Source organism: Piliocolobus tephrosceles, chromosome 19 (assembly GCF_002776525.5).
Source record: "Piliocolobus tephrosceles isolate RC106 chromosome 19, ASM277652v3, whole genome shotgun sequence".
Taxonomy (NCBI): Eukaryota; Metazoa; Chordata; class Mammalia; order Primates; family Cercopithecidae; genus Piliocolobus; species Piliocolobus tephrosceles.
Genome location: NC_045452.1, coordinates 12,626,741 through 12,641,105, shown reverse-complemented (window position 1 = coordinate 12,641,105; position 14,365 = coordinate 12,626,741). Strand labels below are relative to the sequence as shown.

Genomic DNA, 14,365 nt, shown 5'->3' with positions numbered 1-14,365 from the left:
AGACTGCTGGTGGGGGGTGCAGACTGCTGGTGGGGGGTGCAGGCCCTAGAGAGGGAGGCTCTTTTGAGAACCTCACCTCAACCACTCACCTCATTCAAGTCCTTCTTTTCCTCCTTCACAACAAATCTGCCCCGCTTGCATCTCTCCTTCCTCCTCTCAGCTTCTTCCTCAACTTCTTCCTCATCAGAAACCGCGACACTCCTCTTCCGACTAGGGGTAGCCTAGAGCAAGAGGAGCGTGAGGATGTGAGGGGCCCTGTTCAGCCTCTAGGGAGCAGGAAGATTTCATCTAGCCTAAAGGAGCTGTTCCAAGAGGAACTGTACTCCCTGCAATCCCTCCCTGACATTACTTGGAATGTACACAGACACCCCACTGGCCCCTGTGCCATGAGGATCTTTGCTCAAAGCTGTCATAGGAGAAGCTTCTCAATTCCTTTCCCTCCTTAGTCTGCCTGGCCAGCCAGCTGTCACCTCCCCAAGAACCACCGACCACTGCTGCAGCCCACTCAGGCTGTCACCAGATGACTGACCTAAGCCCACACTTCGAGAGCCAGTGGAGGTGACTCAAGTTTGTGGCAGACCAAAACTCAGAAGGAGCAGTGAAGAGCTCGCTGTACAGGCAACCAATGTGCTCTCTGGCCCTGAACAAATCTGTTCAGCTATCAAGGCTTCCCCTCCTCAGGGGCAGCAGCAAAGCTTTAGATTCAGTATCTTCCCAAGGCTCCCCCAGTACAGCTGTGACACTGCACAATTCCATTCCTACACTACTGACACTGGGTTGGGGGATCGAGGAGGACAAGCATCTCACCGGGGAAAGTTTGATGGGTGGCTCTGTCTTCTTCACCACTGGAGTCTTGATGACTTTGGGAGAAGGAACCTCCCGAGGGCTCCTGGAGTTGGGCAGTAAAGATGGTGGCAGTTGCTGCACCAGAGGGGCAGGTCGGGATGTAGTCTTAACAAGAGTGTTGGCAGGCTTTCGGGGTGCCTCAGGTGGCTGGAGCAGCCTGGATGTGCTGGCCTCCTCCCGGGCTGCCAAAGCAGGGGGCTTTGGAGTACTGCTGATAACAGGAGCCTTTCGGGGCTGGCTGGCTGGTCTAGGAGTTGGCAAAGAAGGGGGTCTGCTGGGGGCGTTCCTGATCACAGCAGGTAAAGGGGGCGACCGAGGACGCTGAGGTCTACGCACAGGTTCCTAAAAAAAGGCCCACAGAGAGTGAGAACACTGATCCTTCAGGTGTCTCATGAGACACCTGAAGAAAAGCCCTTCCCAGGCCCTGGACTTCACCTCAGTAGAAGGTCTGGTGGTCACTTCCAAAGGCAATTTCTTCAGGTCTGCTTGGGAGCGGATGGGTGTGGTTTTCTGCAAGGCAAACATCATGATGAAGTTGTTTGCATATTTTAGTATACTTGAGCAAACTTTTTGGATAGTGTCTGGAACCAAGGACAAATAAAATAGAAAACCTGAGCCATAGTCCTACTCTTACAAACCTCCTGTTCTCACTGGGGAGACACAAAATACATAAATACTCAACTATCAGCAAATTACAGGATACTGTGTGATTAATCCAGCAACTGAGAGACTGGCCAGGGAGGCATGCATAAGACATCATGGCTTAGTGAGAGCACATCTGCACAGACACAGAAGCCAAAAAGGGAAATGGTTTTGTACTAAATATAATAAACAGCTGATATCACAGACATATCTAGAAAAAAAAACAAAGAAAAAATAAAAATGTTATCGCTTCTTGGCCTTTTGGCTAAGATCAAGTGAAAAAATAAAAATGTAAGTGAATAAGCAATTCTAAAAGAAATAAAAGTGGACACGAAAAAAAAGTGGACACATGAAAAATTATGCAATCTTAGAAATATTAAAGAAATTAAATTATAAAACATGCATCTTTGCCTATGAAATTTGCAACATTTAAAATACCCTCATATACTGCTGATAAATAATAAGAAATTAACACATCTCTGGAGGGTACTTTAGAAATAGTTGCAAAAAGCCACAGAATTTTACAATGGACCTTTTAAGTCCTTTAAATTCACTTCTAGAAAGTCATCAAAACAATTATGTACTAAAAAAAGTATACGTGTGTGTGTATTAATATAAAACATATATATGGCATTCTCTATTTCTATTAAAAAATATATATTCATGTGTATTATGTGTAGGTATTCATGAGTTCATGACAAGTTGGAAGGATGTATGGTTAATGATGGTTACCTCTAAGGCAGAATTTTTATTTTCTGTAGTTTTATAAATTCTAAATGAATTGGACCACTTTGAAATATATAAGCAATTTTTCTTAAGAATAAGCAAGGTGTTATTCTTAAAATAACACTGTTGGAAAATAGTACATGTGGACCTGGAGGTTGGGGTTGGAAAGCTTTGGCAAACACACACAGGTGAGCGGAGGGTAAAACTGAGCCTGAAGGAACAGGAAAGCTACTGAAGGTTCCTGTCCCAGGCAGAGCCCTGACACAGGCTGGCTCTGCCCACTGACCATGACCCACGTACCTGAAGGGCCTCCAGCTTCTCCTGCTGCTGGCGAATTTTCTCTGTCAGTTGTTTCTGCTTCTCTTCCTGCGTCTTCATGTCCTTTCTGAATGTTCCCAGGGGAACCTTCTGCTTTTGTTCAGAAGCCTCACACCTGTAGAGAAAAGGTACTAGGGAGGTCATGGCAAACAGAGCCCCAAGCTGGGCAAGGACCTTTCTTCTCAGTCAGTCTACACTGTCTGTCACAAGAGCAACCACTTCAGAGTTCCCAATGCACAAAATTAATCATATGCACTGCAGGACATACATCAATTCTTATTTCTTGGGCACTTATTAGGTACAGCAAGACAGAGATATAAGGTATGTGCACTGACCTCAAGAAACACAGTGAGTTATTTATCCCAAGAGTAGAGAGAATGGTGAAGGGCAGGGGAGAAAAGTACCCACAATCCCCTTGTTAGAGAATGTGCTCACCGGTCCTGTTCAGGATCAGGGTTCATGGAGCAAACCCAGGTGTCAGGGTAATCTTTTTCCACAGAACTCAGCTGGAAGGGGAGGGTTCTCCATTTCAGACACAAATCTGCAGAGAACAAAAAAACCCCACACATCAGCCACCCCCACCAACTCTATCTGTAATCCAGGCTTCTCACAGGCCCACCATAATGATGCCCCAGACTTTGCAGGCAAAGATCTTCACTCGGGCTCCAACTCTGCCTATCCTTAGAGAATGCTAATTCTTCTCAAGGACACTGATTCCAGGAAGGATAGAAACTTAATATGGTGGACTCTTTAACACCCCCAGCCCCTCTCCCTCCTTTATCAGGATCCTGGCCCAGTCATCCACGCACACCGGAAGCCATGTGGTACCAAACCAAGTAAGCCTGGCCTGGCTGCAGCTGGAGAGGTCTGGGAGGACAGATGACCTTCTTTTTCTCACACAAGAGGGACAGGTGAAACTCAGCAAAGCCTCAAGACTGAGCTCACAGGGCCAGCACCAAACAGACCTGGATCCCTAGTGGGACTGTAAGTCCATGAATGTCAGTCAAGTCAGGAGGCTGGCAGGAAGATGGAGAAAAGAGGCTTGTGGGCTGATGGAAATGAGTCAGGGGGATCCAACCACACAACTCACCGCACTGGATGGTGGTGGGGATTTCCATAGCTCTCCGGCGTTTGTAACGCAGCTCGCTGGACGGGGGCTGGTTCCAGTTGGCAGAGAGGTAGCCAAACTCATCCCAGAACTTGATGATTCCCCGCTGGGCTGGAAAGCAAACACCCACACATCATGTTAGGAGCCAGCCTCTCTCTCTCCCTACATTCAGGTGAAAAGAAAAGGCAGAGGCCCAGCAGCCCAGTCCCATTACCAATGGCAATGTCCTTCCAATACTGCGCCAGGTGTTCCCCCATTGCTCGGAGCAGGTGCCGGTACTCCTTGGCATCAGCAAAGTCCTGTTTGTTGTGTGTAGGCTCCAGGACTAGGTAGGGCACATCAACAACCCCAACAACCCCGCCGCATGCCCTACAGGGAGAAAGAGAACAAGCTCTGTCACCCCACTGGCAACACCCTCCTGCCAACTATCCTGGGCTAGACAGCTCTCCGTGGGTAGTACTCACATGCCCCCTTCCAGCTGTGGGCCCACTTTCTCATACATTTTGATCAGCCGGCTACAATTGTAGATGAACATGCCATCCAGGTCCCGGTGTTCAATGTTGACCCCAAAAACAAAATTCAGTTCCTTAGGTTCTTTAAGTGCTCTAAGAAGACAAAAAAATTCAAGCAGATCTACACATCAGCACACAAGCATCATAGTGTTTAAGATGTGTTAAGCTTAAGCTTAAACTTGAGACATGTTAAGCCAAAAGTTTTGTATCTCCATTCAATGCGTAACCTGTTAGACTTGATATAGACATGCGCTGGGCACCAACTCGAAGCATCCCTAATTAAAAACATGAGTGTGGCTTTTTGGCAACAGGGACGGGTGTAAATATGAATGGGTTATTATGAAGCTGCTGCAAATCTGTGCAAAGACAATTATATGGTGGAATAAACAAGAGGTTATCGTCATACCTTCCCCCAAATTCCACTAGTGTGACAGTAAATTATTATTATTTTAAAAGGTAAAAATTCACAAGAACAATAAGCATGTGCAAGAAGACACCATCATGTGATTACTGTCAACAAACTCTTAGAGCTGAAAAGCAGATGGATGAGGAGTGGACTTGGAGAGAAGAAACCTAAAATCCATGCCTATGCCAAGGAGGCCAATAAGAGGCAAAACTGTAAATCAAGCCACAGAGTCCAAAGTAGATCCAGACATGGAGGTGGGACAAGCAGATAACTTAATGATCCAGGACAAAGGCTGGTTCTAAATGTAAAAGTATACAATACTCAATCTCCAGCATTATTCTACATATGTAACCACTGAGGAGAAAATGAATATGACAAAATACATACGTAACATAAAAACTAGGGTAGTATCACCAGGTGGTAGAAGTATAAGGGAGTTTTAAAATGTTATTCCTTAAACATTTTTTATTTTTCAAGTTTTATACAATGAGCATTTTATATATACTTTAAATGAAAAAAAATCAAAAGGGAAAAAAAAGTAAGACAGTGCTAAAGGATGGTTTGGTGCTCGATCCGAGGCTGTCAGCCCTGCCCTGTCTTTATGACTCAAGAAAGGGCTGAGAGCTCAGATTAAGACCTCCCTCCTGCAGGGGGCATTTAACAAGCGTTTGGCATTAAAACAAAGCAGTCTTGGTGACAGAATAGCAACCTGTCAATAATCAGTCCAAAAGCTACGTCAGTTTAAAAGATCCAAGACCAGGCCTGGCACTCACCGCTGCTTGGCCTCCTTGATCATCTTCTTGACATCAGCTTCTCTGCGCAGAGTGATGGCTGTGTTCTGGACCTGTCGCAACATCACCTGCACACACATTGGCATCAGGTAAGAGGAGGCAGCACCCTGGGCCACAGCGGGGAATATTGAAACATGACATCTAAAACTTCTCAATTTATCTCAAAGATGTGGAAATTTACTTCTTTCTACAGAAAATGGCCCTCACTGGGGACAAACTCAAAAGCTGTGTTTTACTTGACCAGGCTCATGGGACATGGGCTCCTAATGCCAGAAACGCTGGAGAACAGCCACCTGGGCCAGGACCTTACCCTGGAGTCCCGCGTGAGGTCTCCCCCTAAGCGTACTTCTAATGTCCGAGCTTTGCTCTCCGCCTCCCGCGCCTTCTCTTCAGCTGAAACGCAGAAGAGAATATGGAAAGGAATGCAAAGGTTCAAAACTCTTGGTCATCCCTCCTGGATCCACAGTACTGGACAAGAAGTGTGTATACCACCAAGGAAAAGAAGAGTGGGGGGAGCTATGGCTGATGAGCAACATGAGGGCAGCCTCTGTGCCTCGACTGCAGTCAGTTGCAGAAGGAAAATCTAGCATTCAGACCTATCATGGAGGCCCCAAGGAAACTTTACAAATGAACCAGAACAGGTTTTTTAAAAAAAACACCTAAGGCAACCAGTTAAATGCTCAGCAAGAGCTGGAAGCTAAAGAAGTCTTCAGCCAATCATTCGCCAACAAGCAGTCTAGAAACCCTGAGAAGCCCTGAACAGCGAGACAGCCCTTGAGATGTTTGCCCTGAAGTCAGGAAAAGCAATTTCACAAGTATTTGGGTCAGAGGACTGAGTGGGATAAGCCAAAGACTTGACACTTTTAGGCCCTATAAATGGCTGAAGAAGAGAAAGTGGAGTCTAGAAAGAAGAAATGCTGAGGGAGTTGGCCTGTAGGGAAAGGGGCTGAAAAGGAACTGAACTATGCTTCACGAGACCAGCCTTGACCCTGAGCTGTGGACTCAGCCTTTTCCCCACTTTCCGACAAGCAGCATGCACCCCTCCCCCACCCCACTCCTGCACCCAGAGTGGCATTACCAATCCTTGCTACGTGCTCTGCTTTCTTCACCTCCTGCTCCGCACGGGTCTTGAAACGGCTTGACGTGTACTTGTACATCCTGATCAGTAGAAAAAGCAAGCTAAGAGCCCACGCAACAGTGGGACAGGTGGCACACCCAAGCACAGGAAGCACCTTGTCTTCCTGCCTCCTCCTAAGCTGTGCTGTCCTGGCCCCTCGCAATGAGACAAATCCAAGCTCAATTCAGCAAAAAGATGCAATTTCTTATTTCACTTGCCCTTAGCCTCCAGCTGTCTTTGATAAGCAACCTCACCATTCACCAGGGGTGTCATTCATCCCACAGCAGAAACAAACCTCGGGAATAAGCCAAGCCCACTGCTTTCCTATATAGTGCCTGAAGGCCCCTTGGCCCTGAAGCCGAGAGACTCAGACAGCTCACTGTGCCAGGCAGGGCACCCTCCCTGTCACAGAGGCACACACACTCAATGAGCTTAGTAAGCCACCTCCACAGCTGACCTGTCCCTCCCCTAGGACTCAGAACTGACCCCATGACCAATCATAGGCAACTTAAAGCCCCAAACGTAGTCAGCACTGCCAGAGTCTCTCATACAGCATCCCTCCAACAATGCCCCAGAGGAACGCGGCCACATCCTCAATGCATGGGAGACAGCAGGCCAGGGTGCACTGGCCCCTACCTGGGCTTGTACAGGCAGCAGGAGAGCCTCTTGGTCTGCACCTTGTGCCCATGGATGAAGATCCTCATCCGGGGATCAATATAGAGCACAGCGGCATAGGCACGGAATGAGCGCCGCTCTGGCTTCCTGGAGAGGGCAAGAACAAAGAAGTGCTGTCACCTGCTCCACAACAGGCCTGACCAAGGGCACAACATCCTCTCTGCAGGCTCTACACCTTTCCATATTAGGTACTGACTTCTCTTGCTGCCCTGAACCGGTGCTCCCTTAGTGTGAGCACCATATCCCACCCCTCTCATGTCCTCAGCACAGGTACCCCACAGGCAACTGACCTGGCCCTACATACGACTGTACCACAGAACACTGGGCAATGAATGTGCTCTCCCCTCTTTCCCTGAAGCTACCTCCTGAGAGCACAAACGCCAGTTCCAGGGCCTCCTTCCCTTCCCAGCCGCACTCACGTGCCCTCTGGGGATGTCTCTGCCATCTGGATATCTCTTGGATTTGAGATTATGTCTAGTTCTGGCTCTCCATTATCCATGAGTTTGAGATTGAAGATGATCACCAATGTTCCTGAGAAACAGAAATCCTTTGTCCTGCCAGATCCCCCGGCCCACCCCTACACCATTTGTGATTCTGGACCTCCCAGATTCTAGGGGCCACAGGCTTAAAGCCTACTTACCACTGTCCCCAGGAATCTTCATAAATTGGGTCATCACTTCCTCCTCAGTGCGGAAGGGAGAGTACTTGTAAATAAGTTCTGTCTCAATGGCAAATTTCTCTACATTGTCTGTGACAGGCTCCCGGGTCTGAGCATTCCAGGTGGGCAGTGGGACTATCACCTGTGGAGTAAACATGAGCAGGCACTTTAAGGGAAGCCCCAGAATAGCCTTCCTCCCAAATGTGCATCTCTCTTGTGTCTCCCCATAGTAGCTCCACACTGCCCTGTAGGTGAGGCCCAAGCTCCACAGCCTGGCACCAGAGGCTCTGTGAGCTTCAGGGCCTCTGCCTCTTCCCAAGACTCAGCCACACAAGACTACTTCCTTCACGATATGTTGGTTTATGTGCTTAGGGTCTCTGCATGAGAAGTTCCCTGCTTGGGATGTCTCTGGTCATTTTCTTAATTTGGTAAAAATTCTACTCTTACCACTAGGGAAAATATATTTGCAATTATCTAGTGAATCAGTAAATACACATAACATAACCTAAAACTCAGCAGTTCCACTCCTAAGTACATAACTTAGGAGAAACTTTTGTACATATGTACCAGTAAACATGTACAAAAATAACCCAGGCCAGGTGCAGTGGCTCATGCCTGTAATTCCAGCACTTTGGGAGGCCAAGGTGGGCGGACTACCTGAGCTTAGGAGTTCGAGACCAGTCGGGGCAACACGGTGAATCCCCGTCTCTACTAAAATACAAAACATTAGCCAGGTGTGGCAGCGTGCGCCTGTAGCCCCAGCTACTTGGGAGGCTGAGACAGGAGAATTGCTTGAACCTGGGAGGCGGAGGTTGCAGTGAGCTGAGATCACACCACTGCACTCCAGCCTGGGCAACAGAGCAAGACTCCATCTCAAAAACAGATAAATAAGTAAATAAAAATAACCCAAATATCCATTCTAGAGTGGCCAAATTAAACAGTACAATGGAATACTATGTAGTGATACAAATGAACTGCTTTTAGCATCAACGTGGATGAACATCATAAACACAGTGTTACATGAAATAGGACACAAAAAATACCTACAGTAAGAGATTTCTAAAAAATTCACAAATAGGCAAAACTAAACTATTATTTAAGAATGCATACAAGGGTGATAAACTATACTGAAAAAGAAGGAAATCATTATCACAAAAGTTACCTGAAGGCAGTTCCGTCAGGGGCACAAGAAATATGACTGATGAGGGCACACAGGACACTTCTAACATCAGTCTGTGACGGTGGCAACACAGGTGTTGGCTTTAAAATTGTCCTCTAAACTGCACAAATATTTCAATACTCTCTTCCATTTATATGGAATTTAATTTTAATAATGTCTAAGTGATGTTTTTAAAAATCCTATTCTTTCTTCAAAAACCCAACCTCATATGCCACTTCCCCAGAGGCTCTTTCCTCCGTGGTTATGAGGCCGCAGCCCTTGCAGAGTTCTGCAGAGCAAGCCAGGCTAGGCACCTCAGGGGTTCAAACCCTTAGGAAAAAGGGACTCTGTAACAAGTGCTGGGGTGATAAACCGTTAAGAGTCTGAGACATTTTGCGTTTTTTTTTTTTTTTTTTTTTTGAGACGGAGTCTTGCTCTTGTTGCCCAGGCTGGAGTGCAATGGCATGATCTCGGCTCACTACAACCTTTGCCTCCCAGGTTCAAGTGATTCTCCTGCCTCAGACTCCCAAGTAGCTGGGACTAGGCGTACACTGCCATGCCCAGCTAATTTTTGTATCTTTAGTAGAGACAGGGTTTCACCATATTGGTCAGGCTGGTCTTGACTGCGTGATCTGCCCGCCTCGGCCTCCCAAAGTGCTGGGATTATAGGCATGAGCCACCGCGCCCAGCCCATTTTGCTGGTTTCTAAGAAGCTTTGTGCTGCAAGTATTCAACCCAAGGGCTGGTCTGGACACATTCCTCCTCAGCTGAAAATGATCTTATTTTGAAATCTTGGCTGAGTTTGCACTAGAGTACAATCCAAAATAGCGACCTTCTAGCACCAAGTAAGGAAAAAAATCTCAACCTAGCCTCTCCACCAGGGGAACTGAGTTCCGTTTGTGTTCTATAAACCTGTACCTCACTCTACGCCTCCCATTCTTCACAGCAGTCCCAGGTGACAATGGCATCACTTGAAACATTGGCGTTCACTCCCATGGGCACCCCATCCCTCCCCTTCAGGAACACTTTTCCTTTAGTTTCAATGGTACCACTTGCCCAGTTTTCTTCCTACCTTTCTGGCTACCCCTTTGTCCCTTTGGCCCCCTTCTCCTCTCCCCGACCTTTAGATATTGGCATGCTCTGGGTCCCAGGTCCTCTTCTCACTCTATTCTCTCCATTAGGTGACCTCATTTGCTACCAAGAATCCTGAAGCCCCCAGACTTCACCCAAACGCCAGACCCAGACTTCACTTTGCATGTCCAGAAGAAACTTACACTCTTCCCCTCCATACTTCCCCTCTTCATTCTTCCCAACTCCAGAGACCCCATTCCCCAACTGCCACAGCAGAACCTATGAGTCATCCATGACTCCTACCCTTCGCTTTCACCTTCTACTAATCAATCACTCACCAAATCTGTGGGTCCCACATCCTAAGGAGATGGAAACTCCATGTATTTCTCTCACCTCCCTTAGGCGAGTACCACCAAGCTACACAGAGCCTGGGCCTCTCAACTGGAACACTTCAACACTCACCCTAACCTTTCCAACCCAATCACCACACAATCACCACATGGACCTTCTTAAAAAAATCTGATACTGGCATATCCTTGTTTAATAAAGCCCCACACATTCATCAAGGCCCTGAGGTCAAGCCTAACCTGGCCCTCTTTGATCTCCAAAGGCCACCACCTTTCTTCAGGTGGCCCTGCAGCCAAGTCCCCTCCCACAGCCCTCAGGGCCTTAAGCAGCCTGCTTCTACTGACTTCTATACCCTCCTGTCACCATCCTCAGTCCTGTATCAGGAAACATTCCTGAAAACCCCAACCCAGGCTGTATTTTCTTGTCCTACTTCTCCTAGAAGCCTGCTCTTTCCAGCTGCCATGCTTCTCTCAAGTATGCAGAATGAACTCACATACCACACCAAAAATGCAAACAAACCCACTGGCTTGCTATGTAATGATGGAAGGCCTACCATTCCCTACCTGAACAAGTTTGCTATGATTAAGGCTCAGATCTAAACAGAACCAGAACAAGTTTCATCACAGCTAATCAACACAGATGAATTAAATTGTAAGTTTGAATTCAACTACCTGCTTCTGTGGAAGTTGTGGATTTCTTTCTACAGAACCTCTTAGCCCCCTTCTTTCAAGCCCTGGCCTCCATGTCTTAAATAAGAAAGGAGATAAGAGCCCAGTCGGAGGCTGGCTACACCACAGAGCTGCCCTGATCCCTGACAATGATGGGGCACAGACCTCACCAGAAACAGCTCTGCAGATATCTGAGCCACAAGGACAAGTAGCCAAATGTGTGTTTAGCTTACACAGTCACTTACCAAAATGATTTAAACTCAGAATATTCTGGATTCATTAGTCCTTCCTTCCAGCATAGCAGTAATCACTGGGGCTGTGTAGCAGCTATTCCCAAGGTGAGACCCAGAGCATCAGCTCTATTTTCCTGTTTTCCATACACTCATCTGCTTTACTACCTGCCCAGGCTCTCTCTAGGTATCTGAGTCATAGTTTCTGACATAGAGTAACACACTTTCTCAAAAGGAAAATGAGCTCATAGCACATTCCACAAAATCACCATCAAATAGGAAAGACACACGATCAGGGAAGCCCAAAATACTTCCCCTGATAAAATAATGCTCCACGGTAACACTCCCCCCAAGATGGAATTCAAGTGGCAGATCTAGAGGAGCTGCAAATCCAACTCTTAATTCCTGCCACTTGACAGTCTCATTATCAGAAACAGTTGTTCTCTGAAGTGCTCTGAGATTTTGCTTCCTCTCACATTAAAGTTATCTACCTTAACCCCTCAACCAATTCATCCAGCCAGCTAACTGAGTAACAATTGGGGGAATGTGCTCCAATCCTGCAACCCCAAAGAGTCTAGCATCGCAAACAACCTATGAAAACTGCCTGCAGATACTCAGGAAATGGGGACTGGTGATTCAGACCATGAGGATGGGACCTACTTCATCAATGCCTTCTTCCTCATGAAAGGTGCGAGACAGGAAGAGGCAGGTCAAGGTGTCTTCCTTCTTGGTGAACAGGATAAAATCCTTCCCAATGCGCATTGAGCCCCTGAAAAGGAAGCAGAAATATGTTATTCTCTCCTCAAGGCCCCCAGGTCCCAGGACTGTGCACTGAGTTCCACAGCCCTTATTCCCTCTCCATCCCCCAACACTCCTTGCTCTGCTTTTCCACAGGCCTGTAACTCCTTAGTCTTTACTTACAACCTTCTCAACCACACCATACAGGGTTCTCTCACCACCCTTCTAGGGCGGGCTCATGGCAGACCACCAGCCCCAGGTTAGTCTCACTCCCCACCACAACGCTAAAGAGTAACCCTGCTGTCTTTGAGCTCTGGGTTCATCCCAGCCACAAGAGGTGCTGTGCCCTCTGACTGTACCACCATCAGACTTTAGTACCTGGTACCCTCAACACGTCATCTTCCATGCTGACCACATCCAGTTCCCACCATGTCCTTCCTGAGCTGACACAAACTCCCCTCCATTCACAAAACAGCAGTAGCACTGTCAAGTGAAAAGCCCAGTGCCTATACTCCCAAGCCTGAAAAAACACCAGTATGAACCCAAGGCGCAGGTAATAAAATATAATTCTTGACTGCAGGATTCAAGGATGCCTCTAATTAGCTCATGTCTGATAACTAGAGCCATCTCCTGTCCCAGAATTGTTTTGCCACCTCAAGCTCATTATGACACAGGCAGCTCCCTGCTTTTGGATGCAACTGGTTTCTGGGAACTGTGCCTTGAGGCTGATTTCCAAAAGGCAAAAGTCTAAATGGAATCAACTGCTTCCTTCCTCTGTTTGGCCACATTATGCCAGCTAAGGAGCAGGCAGAGACAGCCCTTTCCAGGCAATGCAGGGCAGGGCAGAAGTGTGAAGCACCAGCAGGGGGACTGCCCTCTGAACAATGGGGCTGTTCAGCTCCTTTCTTCCAGCAGCTTCTGGGGCTTTATGGCTATTATCTCATTAGTCTTCATAATACCCCAGGGAGATGATGGAGGTGGAAAGCCTCATTACTCTCTTCTGTGTACCAATACAAACCAGACTGGCATGCCAAGCACACAAATGAATGTCATGCCCCATTTCCCCACTCAGGAAAACTCCCAGGACACTCACTATTCAAAGATACCCTAGGGGCTGCCAAGTCCTAGTTCTCCTCCTCCAGTACCCAAAGTGCTGGCAATGCTCCTTGCCCTGACAATTTCACACACTACCTCCTCCTCCTTCCCTAAAGCATATGGGGAGCAAGTAAGGCACGTTATCTTGCCTTCTGTCAAAGCGTGCCCTTGCCCTAATTTGGCAAAAACTCTCACTTTGTGCCTCTATCTTCCTTCTGTCTTTTGATTCTGACCTTAGCCTCTGAATAGCAAAAGGCCCAAACATTACTTTTCTACTGGCTTCCTTGCTTCTCAGCCCTATTCTTCCCACAAATCACCTTCTCCTGAAACTTAACTCAACTTCTGAATTGGTTTCAAGATGATTTGATTGTCTACTCTGAACACTAGATGGCTCCATCTCAGTGGGACCTTCCACTGAAATATGCTAATAATAACAGTCTCAACTTCTATACACTTTTCTTCCCAGTCTGCTAACCACTTTCAGAGTCACATTTCATTTGCTTCTGAACCTCACTCTGAAAGGACAATGTCAGAGATTAGAACCCCATTTTCTAGATGAAGAAACAGACTTTCAGGAAGGTGAAATGGCTTGCCTGAGGCCATTAAGAAACAGACATTCAGAGAGGTGAAATGGTTTGCCTGAGGCCACAGAACTGACAGAACCAGGTAGGAGGAGGCTGACCTACAATCTAGATGAAAAGTCTGGGCCTCCCCTGATTCTAAGAGACCTCAGTTTTGGGGGATTTAGATCACCTGCATCAGAATCATATGATTACAAGTGATTCATTTCATCTGTGAAAAACAGATTCCTAGCCCCTACCCAGATCCACTGAATCAGGCCAGCAATCTGTCATGGAAACATCAGAGGAGGAGAAATAAAGGCAGAAACCAGGCTCTCACAGCAATGATAGCATGTAATCCTTAACCTACTTGGTATGCATTATCATCTCAATTTACAAAGGAGGAAGCTGAGGCTTAGAGACGTAGTAGCTGAAGTGAGATTTGAATCTTAGTTTGTCATTTAAGTGAAATGCACAGCAGCTCCATTTTGCAGTCAGAAAGACCTGGTTTCTACCCTAGCGCTCTACACATAGGCATTTTTATGGCTTTGGGAAAGTAACTTCACCCCTATAAACCTCAATTTCTTCATCTGAAAATGAGAATAATAGTACCTACAACCTCATAGGGCTATCATGAGGATTAAATGAGATCATTCGTGTGCCTGGCACATGATAAGGATCTGTTATTATCATTTGG

The 14,365-nt window shown here is 46.9% G+C and overlaps 1 protein-coding gene across 2 annotated transcripts in view; it reads right to left on the bottom strand.

The window, feature by feature from the left end:
• The window catches only part of MORC2 (MORC family CW-type zinc finger 2), a 43,582-nt gene that overhangs the window by 8,281 nt on the left and 20,936 nt on the right, over positions 1-14,365 (bottom strand). For both annotated transcript variants that reach the window (XM_023185482.2, XM_023185483.1), the window contains exons 6-20: positions 11,936-12,044; positions 7,782-7,941; positions 7,561-7,672; positions 7,103-7,228; positions 6,428-6,507; positions 5,660-5,742; positions 5,332-5,417; positions 4,105-4,245; positions 3,855-4,009; positions 3,623-3,751; positions 2,968-3,073; positions 2,515-2,647; positions 1,282-1,356; positions 808-1,188; positions 90-221 (exon numbers count right to left, since the gene is read on the bottom strand). In XM_023185482.2, the coding sequence (XP_023041250.1) occupies positions 90-221; positions 808-1,188; positions 1,282-1,356; positions 2,515-2,647; positions 2,968-3,073; positions 3,623-3,751; positions 3,855-4,009; positions 4,105-4,245; positions 5,332-5,417; positions 5,660-5,742; positions 6,428-6,507; positions 7,103-7,228; positions 7,561-7,672; positions 7,782-7,941; positions 11,936-12,044 (2,008 nt within the window). The remainder of the gene's footprint in view (positions 1-89; positions 222-807; positions 1,189-1,281; positions 1,357-2,514; positions 2,648-2,967; positions 3,074-3,622; positions 3,752-3,854; positions 4,010-4,104; positions 4,246-5,331; positions 5,418-5,659; positions 5,743-6,427; positions 6,508-7,102; positions 7,229-7,560; positions 7,673-7,781; positions 7,942-11,935; positions 12,045-14,365) is intronic.